General features: G+C 45.2%; 1 protein-coding gene across 2 annotated transcripts in view; it reads left to right on the forward strand.

Annotated features, from left to right (window-relative positions):
- Positions 1–15,829, forward strand: part of plce1 (phospholipase C, epsilon 1) — a 371,927-nt gene that overhangs the window by 320,176 nt on the left and 35,922 nt on the right. For both annotated transcript variants that reach the window (XM_068002466.1, XM_068002467.1), the window contains exons 18-21: positions 894–1,001; positions 1,114–1,230; positions 1,336–1,494; positions 4,419–4,542. In XM_068002466.1, coding sequence (XP_067858567.1) covers positions 894–1,001; positions 1,114–1,230; positions 1,336–1,494; positions 4,419–4,542 — 508 coding nt within the window. The remainder of the gene's footprint in view (positions 1–893; positions 1,002–1,113; positions 1,231–1,335; positions 1,495–4,418; positions 4,543–15,829) is intronic.

A 15,829-nucleotide genomic window follows, 5' to 3' on the forward strand; every position in this document is an offset into this window, starting at 1 on the left:
GCCCTATCTCTCTCTCTCTCTCGCCCTAATTCTCTCTCTCGCCCTAATTCTCTCTCTCGCCCTAACTCTCTCTCTCGCCCTATCTCTCTCTCTCGCCCTATCTCTCTCTCTCGCCCTATCTCTCTCTCTCGCCCTATCTCTCTCTCTCTCTCGCCCTATCTCTCTCCCGCCCTATCTCTCTCTCTCTCCCTATCTCTCTCTCTCGCCCTATCTCTCTCTCTCTCCTGCTCTTTCTCACCCTTTCTCACTCTCTCTCCCACCCTTTCTCACTCGTTCTTTCTCTCTCGCTCTTTCTCTCTCGCTGTTTTTCTCTTTCTTGCTTGCTCTCTCTCTTGCTCTACTTCTCTTTCTCGCCCTATCTCTCTCGCCCTATCTCTCTCGCCCTATCTCTCTCGCCCTATCTCTCTCTCTCTTGCTCTACTTCTCTTTCTCGCCCTATCTCTCTCGCCCTATCTCTCTCGCCCTATCTCTCTCTCTCTTGCTCTACTTCTCTCTCTCGCCCTATCTCTCTCGCCCGATCTCTCTCGCCCGATCTCTCTCGCCCGATCTCTCTCTCTTGCTGTACTTCTCTCTCTCGCCCTATCTCTCTCGCCCTATCTCTCTCGCCCTATCTCTCTCGCCCTATCTCTCTCTCTCTTGCTCTACTTCTCTTACCCTTTCTTGCTATCTTACCCTTTCTCTCTTTCTCTCTGTCTCCTGCCCTTTCTCTCTTTCTCTCTCTCTCGCCCATTCTCTCTCACCCTTTCTCTCTTTCTGTCTCTTGCCATTTCTCTCTCTCTCTTTCGCCCTTTCTCTCTCTCTTGCTCTCTCATCCTTTCTCTCTCAATTTCATATACTTCATGAAAACGCCATTCTTTCTCTGTTTACTTAGTATTCCTATTTCCCATTTTCAGGTGCTGTTGCAGGGGTGCCGGAGTGTGGAGCTGGACTGCTGGGATGGAGATGATGGGACGCCAATCATATATCACGGGCACACTCTCACCACAAAGATCCCATTTAAGGTGCAGTTAGATTCAGTTTCTTTTTAAATACATTGGCTTGTGCGTTATATGTGAATATATGCCAATAATTACTGGTATCATGGCTTTTCAAATATTGTACATTCCCTCACAGGATGTGGTTGAATCAATCAATCGCAGTGCCTTTGTAAACTCCGACATGCCGGTCATTTTGTCCATAGAGAATCACTGCTCGTTGCCTCAGCAGAGGAAGATGGCAGAAATTGTCAAGGTAAATATTACGACTCTGTAGCCCCTGTACTGGGGCAGGTGACCTATAGCATCTGCTGGCCGCACTCAAACCTGCATTCACTGGAGCTTTCTGGTTTTTTTTTAGACTGTATTTGGAGACAAACTGGTGACAAAATTTTTGTTTGAGAGCGACTTTGCGGATAATCCAATGCTCCCATCGGTATGGCAACTCAAAGGAAAAATCCTCCTCAAAAACAAGAAACTAAAGGCCCATCAGACTCCAGTGGATATACTTAAACAAAAGGTAAGCTTTGTTTAAGCTTTTCAGGTGGATCATAATGACAGTAGATATTATCTGTTAGCCTCGCAATTTCATCACGTTGTTGTATTTTATAACTGTTGTTATGAAATTCGGGGTGAAGCCATGCTAGGACTCACATCGCGGGGTGACCAGACTAGGATTGGGTGGGGTAGAAATCTGGCTTGGGCGGCAACAGAAAACAGGCTAAACTTCGGGCGGGGCGTATACCGGGCGGCCCGTGCGATACACTGGTTTTATGGAACCGCCCAAGATGGATTTCTACCCCGGTGAAGGTAACGGGACAGATTTTCCTGTTCCTGCACTTGGATGCATTGGATCACTTGGGTACAGTATACAGAGGAAAATCAAGCGGGAATGATCGCACGTCAGATTTTCCATCCATTCATTGAAATGGGCTGCAAATCTGGCGTTCGGCCCTCCCCCCACTGATTTGGATCCAAGCTCCATATCCAGGCATTCCGATGCAGTCTGACAAAGGAACAGGAAAATCTTTAAGGTCTTGTGTGAGGGAAGTAAAAAATTTTGCACTGTGGCAGTAGGGGCTGCTTCCCTGAGGTTAAGTTAAGGGGAACAGTAAAGATATCTTTACTCTGCGGCTGGTTTATATCTGACTTGGATAGACTCGATGACCAAACTGGAAAAGATGTTCCACTTTCCGGAGTTCACACCCTAATAAGCACCAACACTCACCCTAATTTTTAATATTGTTCAGGTTTGTGTGGCTTTTCCCTATTCATCAATGAACTTGAAATAAGTGCGGAATGGCTTATAAATAATCTCTTAAAGGTAAAGGTAAATTCAGTTTTTGTAGCCCTATCTCCGACCCGTACTCCCTTCCAGACCGGCTACCCTGCTGGGAATGCGGGATTGCAGATTTTACCTCCTATAGTTTGCAGGAACGGGACCATGTAGCATGATGATTTCTGGAGATTCTCTCAACCCACCAGAGCTCCGAAACAGATCATTTCAAGCCTTTTTAGGAACATAGGAACAGGAGTAGGCCATTCAGCCCCTTTAGCCTGCTCCGCCATGTGATCCTTTTTTTTTATTCGTTCATGGGATGTGGGCATCGCTGACGAGGCCAGCATTTATTGCCCATCCCTAATTGCCCTTGAGAAGGTGGTGGTGAGCCATCTTCTTGAACCGCTGCAGAGCGTGTGGTGAAAGTTCTCTCACAGAGCTGTTAGGAAGGGAGTTCCAGGATTTTGACCCAGCGACGATGAAGGAACAGCGATATATTTCCAAGTCGGGATGGTGTGTGACTTGGAGGGGAACGTGCAGGTGGTGTTGTTCCCATGTACCTGCTGCTCTTGTCCTTCTAGGTGGTAGAGGTCGCGGGTTTGGGAGGTGCTGTCGGAGAAGCCTTGGCGAGTTGCTGCAGTGCATCCTGTGGATGGTACACACTGCAGCCACAGTACGCCGGTGGTGAAGGGAGTGAATGTTTAGGGTGGTGGATGGGGTGCCAATCAAGTGGGCTGCTTTGTCCTGGATGGTGTCGAGCTTCTTAAGTGTTGTTGGAGCTGCACTCATCCAGGCAAGTGGAGAGTATTCCATCAAACTCCTGAATTGTGCCTTGTGGATGGTGGAAAGGCTTTGAGGATTCAGGAGGTGAGTCACTCGCCGCAGAATTCCCAGCCTCTGACCTGCTCTTGTAGCCACAGTATTTATATGGCTGGTCCAGTTAAGTTTCTGGTCAATGGTGACCCCCCAGGATGTTGATGGTGGGGGATTTGGTGATGGTAATGCCGTTGAATGTCAAGGGGAGGTGGTTAAACACTCTCTTGTTGGTGATAGTCATTGCCTGGCACTTGTCTGGCGCTAATGTTACTTGCCACTTATCAGCCCAAGCCTGGATGTTGTCCAGGTCTTGCTGCATGCAGGCTCGGACTGCTTCATTATCTGAGGGGTTGCGAATGGAACTGAACACTGTGCAATTATCAGTGAACATCCCCATTTCTGACCTTATGATGGAGGGAAGGTCATTGATGAAGCAGCTGAAGATGGTTGGGCCTAGGACACTGCTCTGAGGAACTCCTGCAGCAATGTCCTGGGGCTGAGATGATTGGCCTCCAACAACCACTACCACCTTCCTTTGTGCTAGGTATGACTCCAGCCATTGGAGAGTTTTCCCCCTGATTCCCATTGACTTCAGTTTTACTAGGGCTCCTTGGTGCCACACTCGGTCAAATGCTGCCTTGATGTCAAGGGCAGTCACTCTCACCTCACCTCTGGAATTCAGCTCTTTTGTCCATGTTTGGACCAAGGCTGTATTGAGGTCTGGAGCCGAGTGGTCCTGGCGGATCCCAAACTAAGCATTGGTGAGCAGGTTATTGATGAATAAGTGCCGCTTGTTAGCACTGTTGATGACACCTTCCATCACTTTGCTGATGATTGAGAGTAGACTGATGGTAATTGGGGTGGTAATTGGCCGGATTGGATTTGTCCTGCTTTTTGTGGACAGGACATACCTGGGCAATTTTCCACATTGTCGGGTGGATGCCAGTGTTGTAGCTGTACTGGAACAGTTTGGCTAGAGGCGCAGCTAGTTCTGGAGTACAAGTCTTCAGCACTACAGCCAGGATGTTGTCGGGGTCCATAGCCTTTGCTGTATCCAGTGCAGTCAGCCGTTTCTTGATCCAATTAGATCATGGCTGATCTGTACCTTAACTCCATCTACCAGCCTTGGTTCCATAACCCTTGATACCTTTACCTCACAAAACTCTATCAATCTCAGTCTTGAAATTTTCAATTGACCCCCAGGCTCAACAGCTTTTTGGGGAGAGAGTTCCAGATTTCCACTGCCCTTTGTGTGAAGAAGTGCTTCCTGACATTTTTATGCTTGACATCTTGTTTTGTAAGTCTACGTGCAGATGTTGCTTTACTGACAGATGTGTTATGTCCTGCAGGCGCATCAGCTCGCCAACCTGCAGGCGCAGGCCAGCAATGGTGGCCTGACAGGCACCCCCACCAATGACGAGGAAGAAGATGAAGATGATGAATACGACTACGACTATGAATCTCTCTCAGACGGTACAAAACATGTTGTGTTGGGTCCTTTTATTGTCGGGGCGGTTTGGGGGGTTCGAGCGAGTAACCTGCTCTCGAGAGGTGGTTGGGTAATTAGAATATGCTAATGAGGTTACACGCCTCAGATTTTTGCAGCCATTTGGATTTTATATAAGAAATAGGAGCAGGAGTAGGCCATACGGCCCCTCGAGCCTGCTCCGCCATTCAATCAGATCATGGCTGATCTTCTACCTCAGCTCCGCTTTCCTGCTCGATCCCCTGCTGCAGGCCGGGTTTCCCGAGACTCAGGCAGCTAAAGGGAGGTGAGAACTGCCGGATCCATCAGGTAAGTGCTTTTCCAGGAGGAGTAGGAAGGCTTCCCCCTGGCCCCCCAAGCTACTCTGCCTCCCTCCCCGCAATCTCCAGACCCTCCTCATGATCTCCAGACTTTTCTCACAATCTCCAGACCCTCCCCGCGATCTCCAGACCCCCTACCCGCAATCAGTCGACCCTCCCCCCATCTGATGCCAACCCCGCCCCGATACGATCTGATCTCCTCCCCCCCACCTGATCTCTTACTCCCAACGAGCTCTCCCTCCATCCCTCTGCTCCAGTCCCTGGCTGCGGCCTTTTACTGTAGGCCTTCCTGCCCAACAGCAACCAGTCTCTCAATGTGAATGGCTGCTGGGCGGGAAACTGAGAAAAAAAAATTCAAACAAGGTTAAAATCGGCAGGATATTCGCTTTTCCCATGTTTCCGGGTTTCCTGGCCACTGGCAGTCACCTCCACTCCCTCCCCACCTCCCCATAAATATCGGAGCCTATATCTTTGCTAAAAACAGAAGAGTTCTCTCATTTTCATATACGTGAGTGTACATTACTTGTTCGGATTGACATTCTTTGGAAGTATGTGTATATACTGGGTACGTTATTATAATAATCTCCTATTCCTTTCCCCTCTTGCGGTAGATAATGATAAAACTACCAACAAGACAAAACAAAGTGGGAGAACTACTGGTACTTTAGAAAGATCACACTGCGGAATGTATGTGAGTGTGACCTGAGTGAGGTAGAGTTTGATTTCCCGCCACAGATAGTGCACACTATGTAGTTCTAGGAAATGGATGCCTGCTCACCATTACACACACAGAAGTTCTCAATCTCAGCTGCACTATCTGAGACCAGCTGGGGCCATGGATGGGCAGATCATCCCTGCAGGAAGGGAGGTGAAATCAGAAGCGAGGGGTCCACAGGATCTTGTACCTTCCCTCCTCTGGTTACAGAGTGGGATTGGCAATGCCTGCTCCCGCCCCCCACCCCCCGCCCCCAGCCCGCCTCTGAGTCAGAGAAGGGAGAGAAAAGAAACTGGGGGAAAATCTGCTGCTTGAGTATTATTCAGTCTTCCTTCCTCCTATAATCTAATCTAAACAACAACAATGTGCATTTATATAGCGTCTTTAATGTAGGAAACCATCCCATGGCGTTTCACAGGAGCATTATCGGTACAACAATTGGCACCAAGGAGGTATTAGGAGGCTTGACTAAAAGCTTGGTCAAAGAGGTAGGTTTGGAGGGTGGTCTTAAAAGGGGAGAAATAGAGAGGCACGGAGGTTTAGAGAGGGAATTCCAGAATTTAGGGCCTAGATGGCTAAAAGTTCAGCCGCCAATGACGGGGTGAAGGGAGTGGGGGATGCGTACGAGGCAAGAGTTGGAGGAATGCAGGGTTCTCAGAGGGTTGTAGGGCTGGAGAAGGTCTGACAATATAATATCATTTTCAGACCATTTTGGACACTAAAGGAATAAAGGGATATGGGGATAGGGCGGGAAAGTGGAGTTGAGGTAGGAGATCAGCCATGACCTTATTGAATGGCGGAGCAGGCTCGAGGGGCCGTTTAGCCTACTCCTGCTCCTATTTCTCATGTTCTTATTTCATTATCACTGAAAAAGTTACAAGGATCTCGCCACCAAAAATGAAAGAAGTATGAAAACAAGTAAATGGAGCTGGCCAACAGAAGTACAGGAAGGGTGGGCAGTCTTAAGAAAAATGGAGAAAACCAAAATAATTGAATGGAAAGTAAGAAGCTCGAAGTAAAAGGGAGGGGGTGGGGGGATAGATTGGAACATTAGAAAGCAGATATCTCTCCTAACTCCTACTAATGCTCACAACTCACTTCATCCTTGGGATACTTTCTATATTAAAGTTGCTTAAAAAATGTAAATTGTTGCTATTAGACATGGAATGGTTTGGGGTCCATTACCCCTAAGAACAGAGTCCTCATAGGTTTACAGTCCTGTGGTGGGGGTGGAGGATTGGCATTTATATCCAGGAGGAGTGAAAAGGGGGAGGCAGTGAGCAGAAATCACTGGCACGCTCCAGGCCCACAGAATAGAGCAAAGGCTGACTGTAGGCTGCCTGCAAGTACAGTCTAAGTCATGGATTCTGCTAGTAAGGCAGTGATGCTGGTATGAGGTGCATAGGTGGGGTTTTGGACTTGTTACGTTGTGGAGTCTATAAGAAAAAATTTCTAGCAAAATTCTTGGGTATTATCATTCTGCAAAAAAAATTAACCACATGCACAGATTCAATTTGGATTAAAAGGAAAAGTGCAGCTCCCTCCCTGGCTCAGCAACTTTATGAAGTGGGTAGCTGAGTTATACAGACCTGAGCAGTCCCCATGTTTGTTCCTACTCTGTATTGAGTTAGCTGATCCCAGCTGCAGTAGCAACGCAAGTGTGACAATCAGCCTCAGCACCCCTGCCATAGAGATCCAGAATTCCAACTCCTGAACTATCTGGTGAGTGTGCAAACATTGGGTGAGGACATAATTGGGCAGGACTGTAGTGCATCCCATAGTTGAATATCCTGCTAGTACTCACTGTCAAGGCTCACACATAAATAACAACCACCTGGTTAACGTACAGAGGGGCATCTGGTACCGATGGTATTAAACCCTATGGAGAATTCAACACCTTCAGGAGAGGAGAGGTGAAAAAATACTGTGGTGGGGAAAAACCTCCCAAAAAGGGAAAAGTCCTTGAAATTAAAAGTGTGAGAAGATAGGCCATCAATTCAACCTAAAGTACATTGCCCCTTGGTTTACTTGCATGTTTCTACTTTTGTTTCATTTAACACATGGGACACATATAATGAAATGTTCCACTTCACTGAAACAGCTTCACTGGGTTTTCTGATGCCTTGTGGGTTCTGTTTGGATGTGGTTTTTCTTTCCTTTCTGTTGTACTTTTCCGCGCGCTTTGCTTACGCTTGACTTAACGAGATAGCTCCCAGTGTTTGTAAATGAAACGGCAGTGACAATGTGATTGGCGGTGAGGCAATGACATCTTTCAAGTCGGCCTTTATAAACCTTGACCAGAAGTTCTAAAAACAGGACAGTGACATGCTAACATGGTGTGCTGCAGCAAATGTGAACTTGTCCCAGTGGGCGACAGGATGACACTTAGTCAGAGATATTGGAGTAAATTGTTCCAGAGATTTAACCTGCCTAAAAATATCGGTGTGGCAATAACACCCTTTAAAAATCAATGTTCTGATTATCACGACCATCAAAAATAATTATCTAGTCTCTAAACCTCTGCCTGTTCAGATAATTGTAAACAATTTTACAACACCAAGTTATAGTCCAGCAATTTTATTTTAAATTCACAAGCTTTCGGAGGCTTCCTCCTTCCTCAGGTAAATGTTCAGGAGCTCCTCGAAGCCTACGCATTTATACATATAGAACAATACATGGTGTTTACAGAATGCCCCTGCAACTGCCCGTTGCCAAGGCAATCACCGTGTTCAGACAGAGAGGTGTCACCTGCAGAACCCCCGAATACACATTCAACAAAAAAACAAACAGGAAAAAAAACAGAGAGAGGCAGAAACATCCGGAAGGCAGAGAAAGCCAGCAAATGACCCATTATATTAAAAACAGATAACATTTGTTCGCTGGTGGGGTAACGTGTAGCGTGACATGAACCCAAGATCCCGGTTGAGGCCGTCCTCATGGGTGCGGAACTTGGCTATCAATTTCTGCTCTACGATTTTGCGTTGTCGTGTGTCTCGAAGGCCGCCTTGGAGTACGCTTACCCGAAGGTCGGTGGATGAATGTCCATGACTGCTGAAGTGTTCCCCGACTGGGAGGGAACCCTCCTGTTTGGCAATTGTTGCGCGGTGTCCGTTCATCCGTTGTCGCAGCGTCTGCATGGTCTCGCCAATGTACCATGCTCTGGGGCATCCTTTCCTGCAACGTATGAGGTAGACAACGTTGGCCGAGTCACAGGAGTATGAACCATGCACCTGGTGGGTGGTGTCCTCTCGTGTGATGGTGGTATCTGTGTCGATGATCTGGCATGTCTTGCAGAGGTTACCGTGGCAGGGTTGTGTGGTGTCGTGGACGCTGTTCTCTTGAAAGCTAGGTAATTTGCTGCGAACGATGGTCTGTTTGAGGTTGGGTGGCTGTTTAAAGGCGAGTAGTGGAGGTGTGGGGATGGCCATAGCGAGGTGTTTGTCCTCATTGATGACATGTTGAAGGCTGCGGAGAACATGGCGTAGTTTCTCCGCTCCGGGGAAGTACTGGACGACAAAGGGTACTCTGTTGGTTGCGTCCCGTGTTAGTCTCCTGAGGAGGTCTATGCGATTTTTTGCTGTGGCCCGTCGGAACTGTCGATCGATGAGTCGAGCGTCATATCCCGTTCTTACTAGGGCGTCTTTCAGCGTCTGTAGGTGTCCATCGCGTTCCTCCTCGTCTGAGCAGACCCTGTGTATTCGCAGGGCCTGTCCATAGGGGATGGCCTCTTTGACGTGGTTAGGGTGGAAGCTGGAAAAGTGGAGCATCGTGAGGTTGTCCGTGGGCTTGCGGTAGAGTGAGGTGCTGAGGTGCCCGTCTTTGATGGAGATTCGTGTGTCCAAGAAAGAAACTGATTCTGAGGAGTAGTCCATGGTGAGCTTGATGGTGGGATGGAACTTGTTGATGTTATCGTGTAGTCTCTTTAGTGATTCCTTGCCGTGGGTCCATAGAAAGAAAATGTCGTCGATGTATCTGGTGTATAGTGTTGGTTGGAGGTCTTGTGCAGTGAAGAAGTCCTGCTCGAACTTGTGCATGAAAATGTTGGCGTATTGGGGTGCGAATTTGGTCCCCATGGCTGTTCCGTGTGTTTGGGTAAAGAACTGGTTATCGAAGGTGAAGACATTGTGATCCAGGATGAAGCGGATGAGTTGTAGGATGGCTTCCGGAGATTGGCTGTTGTTGGTGTTGAGTATTGATGCTGTCGCAGCGATGCCGTCATCGTGGGGGATACTGGTGTATAGTGCCGAGACGTCCATCGTGGTGAGAAGTGTTCCTGGTTCAACTGGTCCGTGGGTACTGAGTTTTTGTAGGAAGTCTGTAGTGTCGCGACAGATGCTGGGGGTTCCCTGTACGATGGGTTTCAGGATGCCCTCGATGTATCCAGAGAGGTTCTCACACAGGGTTCCGTTGCCTGATACGATGGGACGTCCGGGTGTGTTGGCTTTGTGTATCTTTGGGAGGCAGTAGAAGTCTCCCACGCGGGGAGTACGTGGGATGAGAGTGCGTAGGATGCTTTGAAGGTCTGGATCGAAGGTCTTGATCAGTTTGTTGAGCTGGTGGGTGTGTTCTTTGGTCGGATCTGCGGGTAACCGTCTGTAGTGTTCCTGGTTGTCCAGTTGTCGGTATGCTTCTTTGCAATAGTCTGTTCTGTTCTGTATGACTATGGCTCCTCCTTTGTCCGCTGGTTTGATGACGATGTTGCGGTTGGTCTTAACCGGGATCTTGGGTTCATGTCACGCTACACGTTACCCCACCAGCGAACAAATGTTATCTGTTTTTAATATAATGGGTCATTTGCTGGCTTTCTCTGCCTTCCGGATGTTTCTGCCTCTCTCTGTTTTTTTTCCTGTTTGTTTTTTTGTTGAATGTGTATTCGGGGGTTCTGCAGGTGACACCTCTCTGTCTGAACACGGTGATTGCCTTGGCAACGGGCAGTTGCAGGGGCAGTCTGTAAACACCATGTATTGTTCTGTGATGTATAAATGCGTAGGCTTCGAGGAGCTCCTGAACATTTACCCGAGGAAGGAGGAAGCCTCCGAAAGCTTGTGAATTTAAAATAAAATTGCTGGACTATAACTTGGTGTTGTAAAATTGTTTACAATTGTCAACCCCAGTCCATCACCGGCATCTCCACATCATGTTCAGATAATGAAATTCAGGCCTCCCTGATCTAACACTGAGTCAGCAATTGAATCCATACCCATAATGCCCACGGCAACGGTCTAAACCATACTAGCTGTTTGCAGACGTCAGTACGTGTAACACTGTGACACACGATCGGCTCACAGCACAGATTCCCACATCGGAGCATCACTGTTGCTTCTGCTTTGAGAAAATGAACTGAAAATGAGAAGTTCGGGGAAATCAGCTTCAAGTAGCTTCAAAGACACAGTGTTAGTAATGACCGTGCTGTCATTTGTATACAGGTATTGTGGGACTGGCTTCTTTAGAACCTGAAATCATTGGGGAATGTCTCTAAAATCACTTAATGTGCTGCTGTTTCAATGACACTCCTGATGATTGCAGCTGTCAGTTAATTAAAACAACAGTTCTGGTGCTGTTGCAAGGGGTAGGTGTAGAATATACAGCAAGTTGCTGTTTTCCTTCTGTCCTTTACTTTTCTTTCCGACCTTTCTTTCTCCTGCTCAGTGTACTAGCCTTCAAAAAGCAAATATCTGGGATTGTAACTTTTTAGGACTTATTGACAGTTTTAACTGAATTGGAACCTTGTCTACATGTTCTAAACTTAGAGCATCTCGACTTAATTGTTAATGCTGCTACTCGGATGTGTGTCCCTTGTGTGTTCTATGATTAGAGCAGTTATTAATTTTGATACAGTTTGACTAATATTTAATCTTTCTTAAACTCGCTATGCCAACTAATTTCTGACTCTTTGCTCTTATTCCCTCTCTGTCTTACGGTCTTCTCCTGTAGCTGATGCCCTTATTGCTTCCTTCTCTCCTGCCACGAATGGCCAAGAAGGTAAAAGCCCCAGTTTCGACACTAACTAATGCCAAAGATACTCTGAGTGCTGCACTGTGGGGGTGGGAGGGGAAGGGGAGGGTCTGACATTAATATTAGTTTTAATACTTTTTTTTCTCTGTTATCAAATGTAAATTTAATGCAACTTCATCCAATATGGAGATACTTTACCTTTTTTAAGGTAGACAGAAATATATGATTTGTACAATTAGGGAATTGATTCTCCAATCCAGCCTGCCTTCAGGTTAGCTGGTTTGACGGATGTGATTAGTGAGCCTGTCGCTACGATTATTATTACCACGTAATGCTTGGGAAATAGAGGGAGGCTGCGTGTGAGCTGAGATGCACAGTGGCAGACCACACGGCCTGCCTGTACTTTAAGTGGTGCCCCCATGGGTACCAGAAGTGCTGATCAGCTTGAAGTTTTTGATAGACTGATATTACATTTATACAGGATAAGAATGGATGCTTGGGAGTAATTACAAGGCAGTAGTTTCATTGGGTTGCCTGCATTATGAGATGAAATTTCATCTGGGAAATCATTCCTCTTAATATTTTTATAATACAAATGTCAGTAGTTTATTTATTTATTGTTCTGTGTAGTTAATGTCTGGTAATGTCCACACCAAATGGTTAATGATTGTGGCAGAAGCACTGCTAGTTTATCCAGTGATAATTATCGGTTTGATATAATGCAAAGGGGATGAGACCTGAACAGTGAGAATGTCATGCAAGCAGCTTATTAATATCTTCCCTCCTATTATTACTGCCTTGATTTAATCTATATAATATATTATAAAAAGCCAACTGACATTTGTAATTTTCTTTACTTTTTTCTCTGTTCAGTTTACTGTTTTCTGCTTTTGTTTTTCACCCAACTAATGCCAGTGACAGATGTTCAGCTTCTCCTTGATCACCACATGATTGGGCCAGAAGTGATACTAAGATGGATGTTACTGGCTAACACATGGAATAATGTAGCCATTGTACATAAATATTTCAGTTGCCACATTGTTGGCAGAATATTCGCAACATTAATCATTCTGTCACCAACAGTGCCAGTTAAGGAACTTTTCCATTATAACTGTTTTCCAAATGCTCTTACCCGCAATGTTTGCAAAAAAAATATTAGCTAGAGTAGATCAAGCACATCCAAACGTCCCACTCTAGACTCCATACTTTGTTATAGATGCAGAATAATCTGAAAATGCTGGGTGCCTCTGACACTGAACAAACACATTCCAATCCACAAAATGCCCTGACGAAGCCATAATTAAACTCTGACTGACATCAGCCTGTGTTTACCTAACAACAATTAGACCGTGCGTACTTAAAGGGATGCAGCTGCACCTCAGTAGAAAAGCACATTGTGCCTTAGATGGTGTAACATTCCTGTCCTTGTAAATCAGTGTATCCTCTAATTTACCGTGGGTGATCCTAGTGTACAATCCGTCCTTCACACTTCAGGCATCTCATCCCATGCACATCTCAGGTGTCAAGTTTGATATACAAATCATGTGACACACAATGTGCCTGATTAACTCAAATTGCATATTATTAAAAGAGCAACAGATCATAGGAATCTACCAATCAGCAAGTGGCAAGCAGGAATGAAAACCACCAGTCATGAAATTCAAAAAACAAAGGGGCATAAATGCAACATCATCGTGCCTGTTTTACTGGTGTAGTACGGGCGCAGTGATGTCGAATTTGGCAGAGCGATGGCCATGGAAGTTTTTTTAACTTAAGTTAATGTGGAGCCCGGTGGAGCAGGAGTGCTCTGTCTGCCTTCACATTAATACTGTGGGCCGCTGCTAGTCCACGTTCACCCCCCTCCCATTTGCCTCCCCCCACCACCTCGGACTTACTAAATTTGAAGTGTCCAAATTGCAAGCTGCATCAGGGCTCCTGATTGGCACCCGCAGCTCGCTGGATTTATTCCAATGAGGCCCGAGAAAAATCTATGATGGCTCCCGGGCCTCTCTCTTGGCGTGCGAGTTCAGTGCACCGATCATTTCGCTGCTGTTATTTGGTGCTATTGAATTTAGGTCCCCAAGAACCATAAATGGACAGTCAGCAACTGCTACCAATAAAAAAAGGCAAATCACTCAAATTGTTCTATATATTCTTTGAAAATCCTTTTAGCTGCCATCTTACTTTCTCCAATAAGCTGAGCACTTACTACTGGAAATAGAAGTTTGTAATATGATAAAGATATTAAAAAATTACCACATTTACAATAAATTGATAATAATATTTTTAAATAATATTTTTCTGTCTTTGAAATGCCTGCAACTGTGTTTTCTATTAGAGGCCTGTGCCTATGTGAGAAGCCTGAGCCTTGAGTTCATGCAGGTCCTCACATTCGTCACTGTTGTGTCGGAAGATTCAAACTAGCAAGCTACAGCTCCCAGCATACACCTGCGCAAAGAACGTCTAGAGTTTTTTAGGTCTGACAACGAGCCTGGCTATTCACAGGATGCACCAAGATTTTTCCACCTCCTCCAATGGAAAACTATTTGTAGGAAAGTAACTAGAATTCTTTTTGTGTAGAATATTAAAGAAAGGGTAAGCATGAACTTTTGCAACTTTTCTGAGGTAATTTTCCTGAGGGGAAGTAAAAAGCTTTTTATTTTACCATATCACATCACGTTCCATGTGTTTACATCATGTTCCATGTGTGACAAATGAAACTTTAAATAGTGTCAAATTTCAATGGAGGAGGAGGGGGGGCTTTAGGTTTGTAACATATTCTAAATGGTTATAGCAGCTGCCTTATTTTCTTTAATTATACTGAGAACATGAAAACAACAATTACTCATATAAACAGTTTGGACTCAATTTTGGAGGGAAATTCTGAATAAATGTTTGTTTTAACAAAAGTGTCTTGTTGCAGAGATACTGAGTAAAGAAAGAAGCATATAGAGAAGAGATTAAATTAAAATTATATCTTTTTTTTAACCCTTTGCTATAAAGAGCCATATCCTAAACAGATGGAGCTGCTCCCCATATAACACTTAGAGATTTGTTTATGGAATGCTGTTCCATTCCTAAAAATGATTGACAATGTTATCTGATAGCAACTGGAAGAAATAATGTTCGGGAAAAATAATGTTTAACATTTCTGCTGTTGCAAAATCAACCATCACATTTCCATTGTCTCTCAAGTTGCTTTTTGTTGGTGCCGTTTGGATGATAGGCACTGCAATTTTTACTGCAGGTTCCAGTTTACAGCGTTGCAAAAAGGATTGGTCTTATGCAGTAAAGGAGATAATAGATGGCTGACAGTTACAAGACAGTGACTCAGTCAAGTAGGTCTGATGATGCCCTGTTATGGGAAAGCATGGATTGTGCTATGGAGGACCAGTAGGAACTCTACAGTTGGTCTCAGTGTACAGTTACTTCTCCTGGAGAGTGTGCATGTGTGGGCGTTAAGTGAGGCTGGATTGGGCTTGGCTGTGATACCCCCATAGTCAAATAGCCTGCCGACACTCACACACATGGGCAAGACACTGGAGGGCTACCGGCACCCTAGCCTGACTCAACATCTTCAGGGAAGGTGAGGGTGAAGTTGATGGGATAAAAAGCCTCACCATGAAACATTTGCAATTATTTCTGTTATATATATAGTACCATTTGTTTTGAAACAGAAAAATAACTTTATTGCCATTATGTGGCAGGCATGATATAAATGAATGGGGTAATAAAGATACTATTGCCTAACAACTTAAAAGTTCAATGCAACACATTGAGATTACCAGTAAATAATGTATGCCATAAAGGCAGCTGTTATGTCCTATTGGTTTTACTGTATTTCTTAACTGCTTGTGTATTACTTCACATTGCACCTAAACAGGAAACTAAAGATGAATTTTGTCTGGGAATGAAGTAAGGGATTGAACAAAACAATGCTAAAAAAGGAATGTGTCTATGCACTTGGTAAGCCAATCGCACCTTCTGCCAAAGCAGCTTGAGTGACAGATGTGACAGTGCGCTTATCGCTTCTGTCCCTGTACCATGTGCTGCCTGGAAAGGAGGTCAGCTGCAGGGGGCTGAGAATGTACAGCTGCAGTCTGCTCAGCCCACCCACACTTCAGACGCAAGATTGTTACTCCATTTGTTTTAAATTGAAATACATTTTTCTTATATTCTACTGGGTAGAATTACAATATTAGTAAATATAATATTGGTAACTAATGCAAATTTACTCTGTTAAATCTAGTTTTCACAAACCTTATGTTGGACACCTGTTGTCAA

Source organism: Heptranchias perlo, chromosome 21 (assembly GCF_035084215.1).
Source record: "Heptranchias perlo isolate sHepPer1 chromosome 21, sHepPer1.hap1, whole genome shotgun sequence".
Classification (NCBI taxonomy): Eukaryota; Metazoa; Chordata; class Chondrichthyes; order Hexanchiformes; family Hexanchidae; genus Heptranchias; species Heptranchias perlo.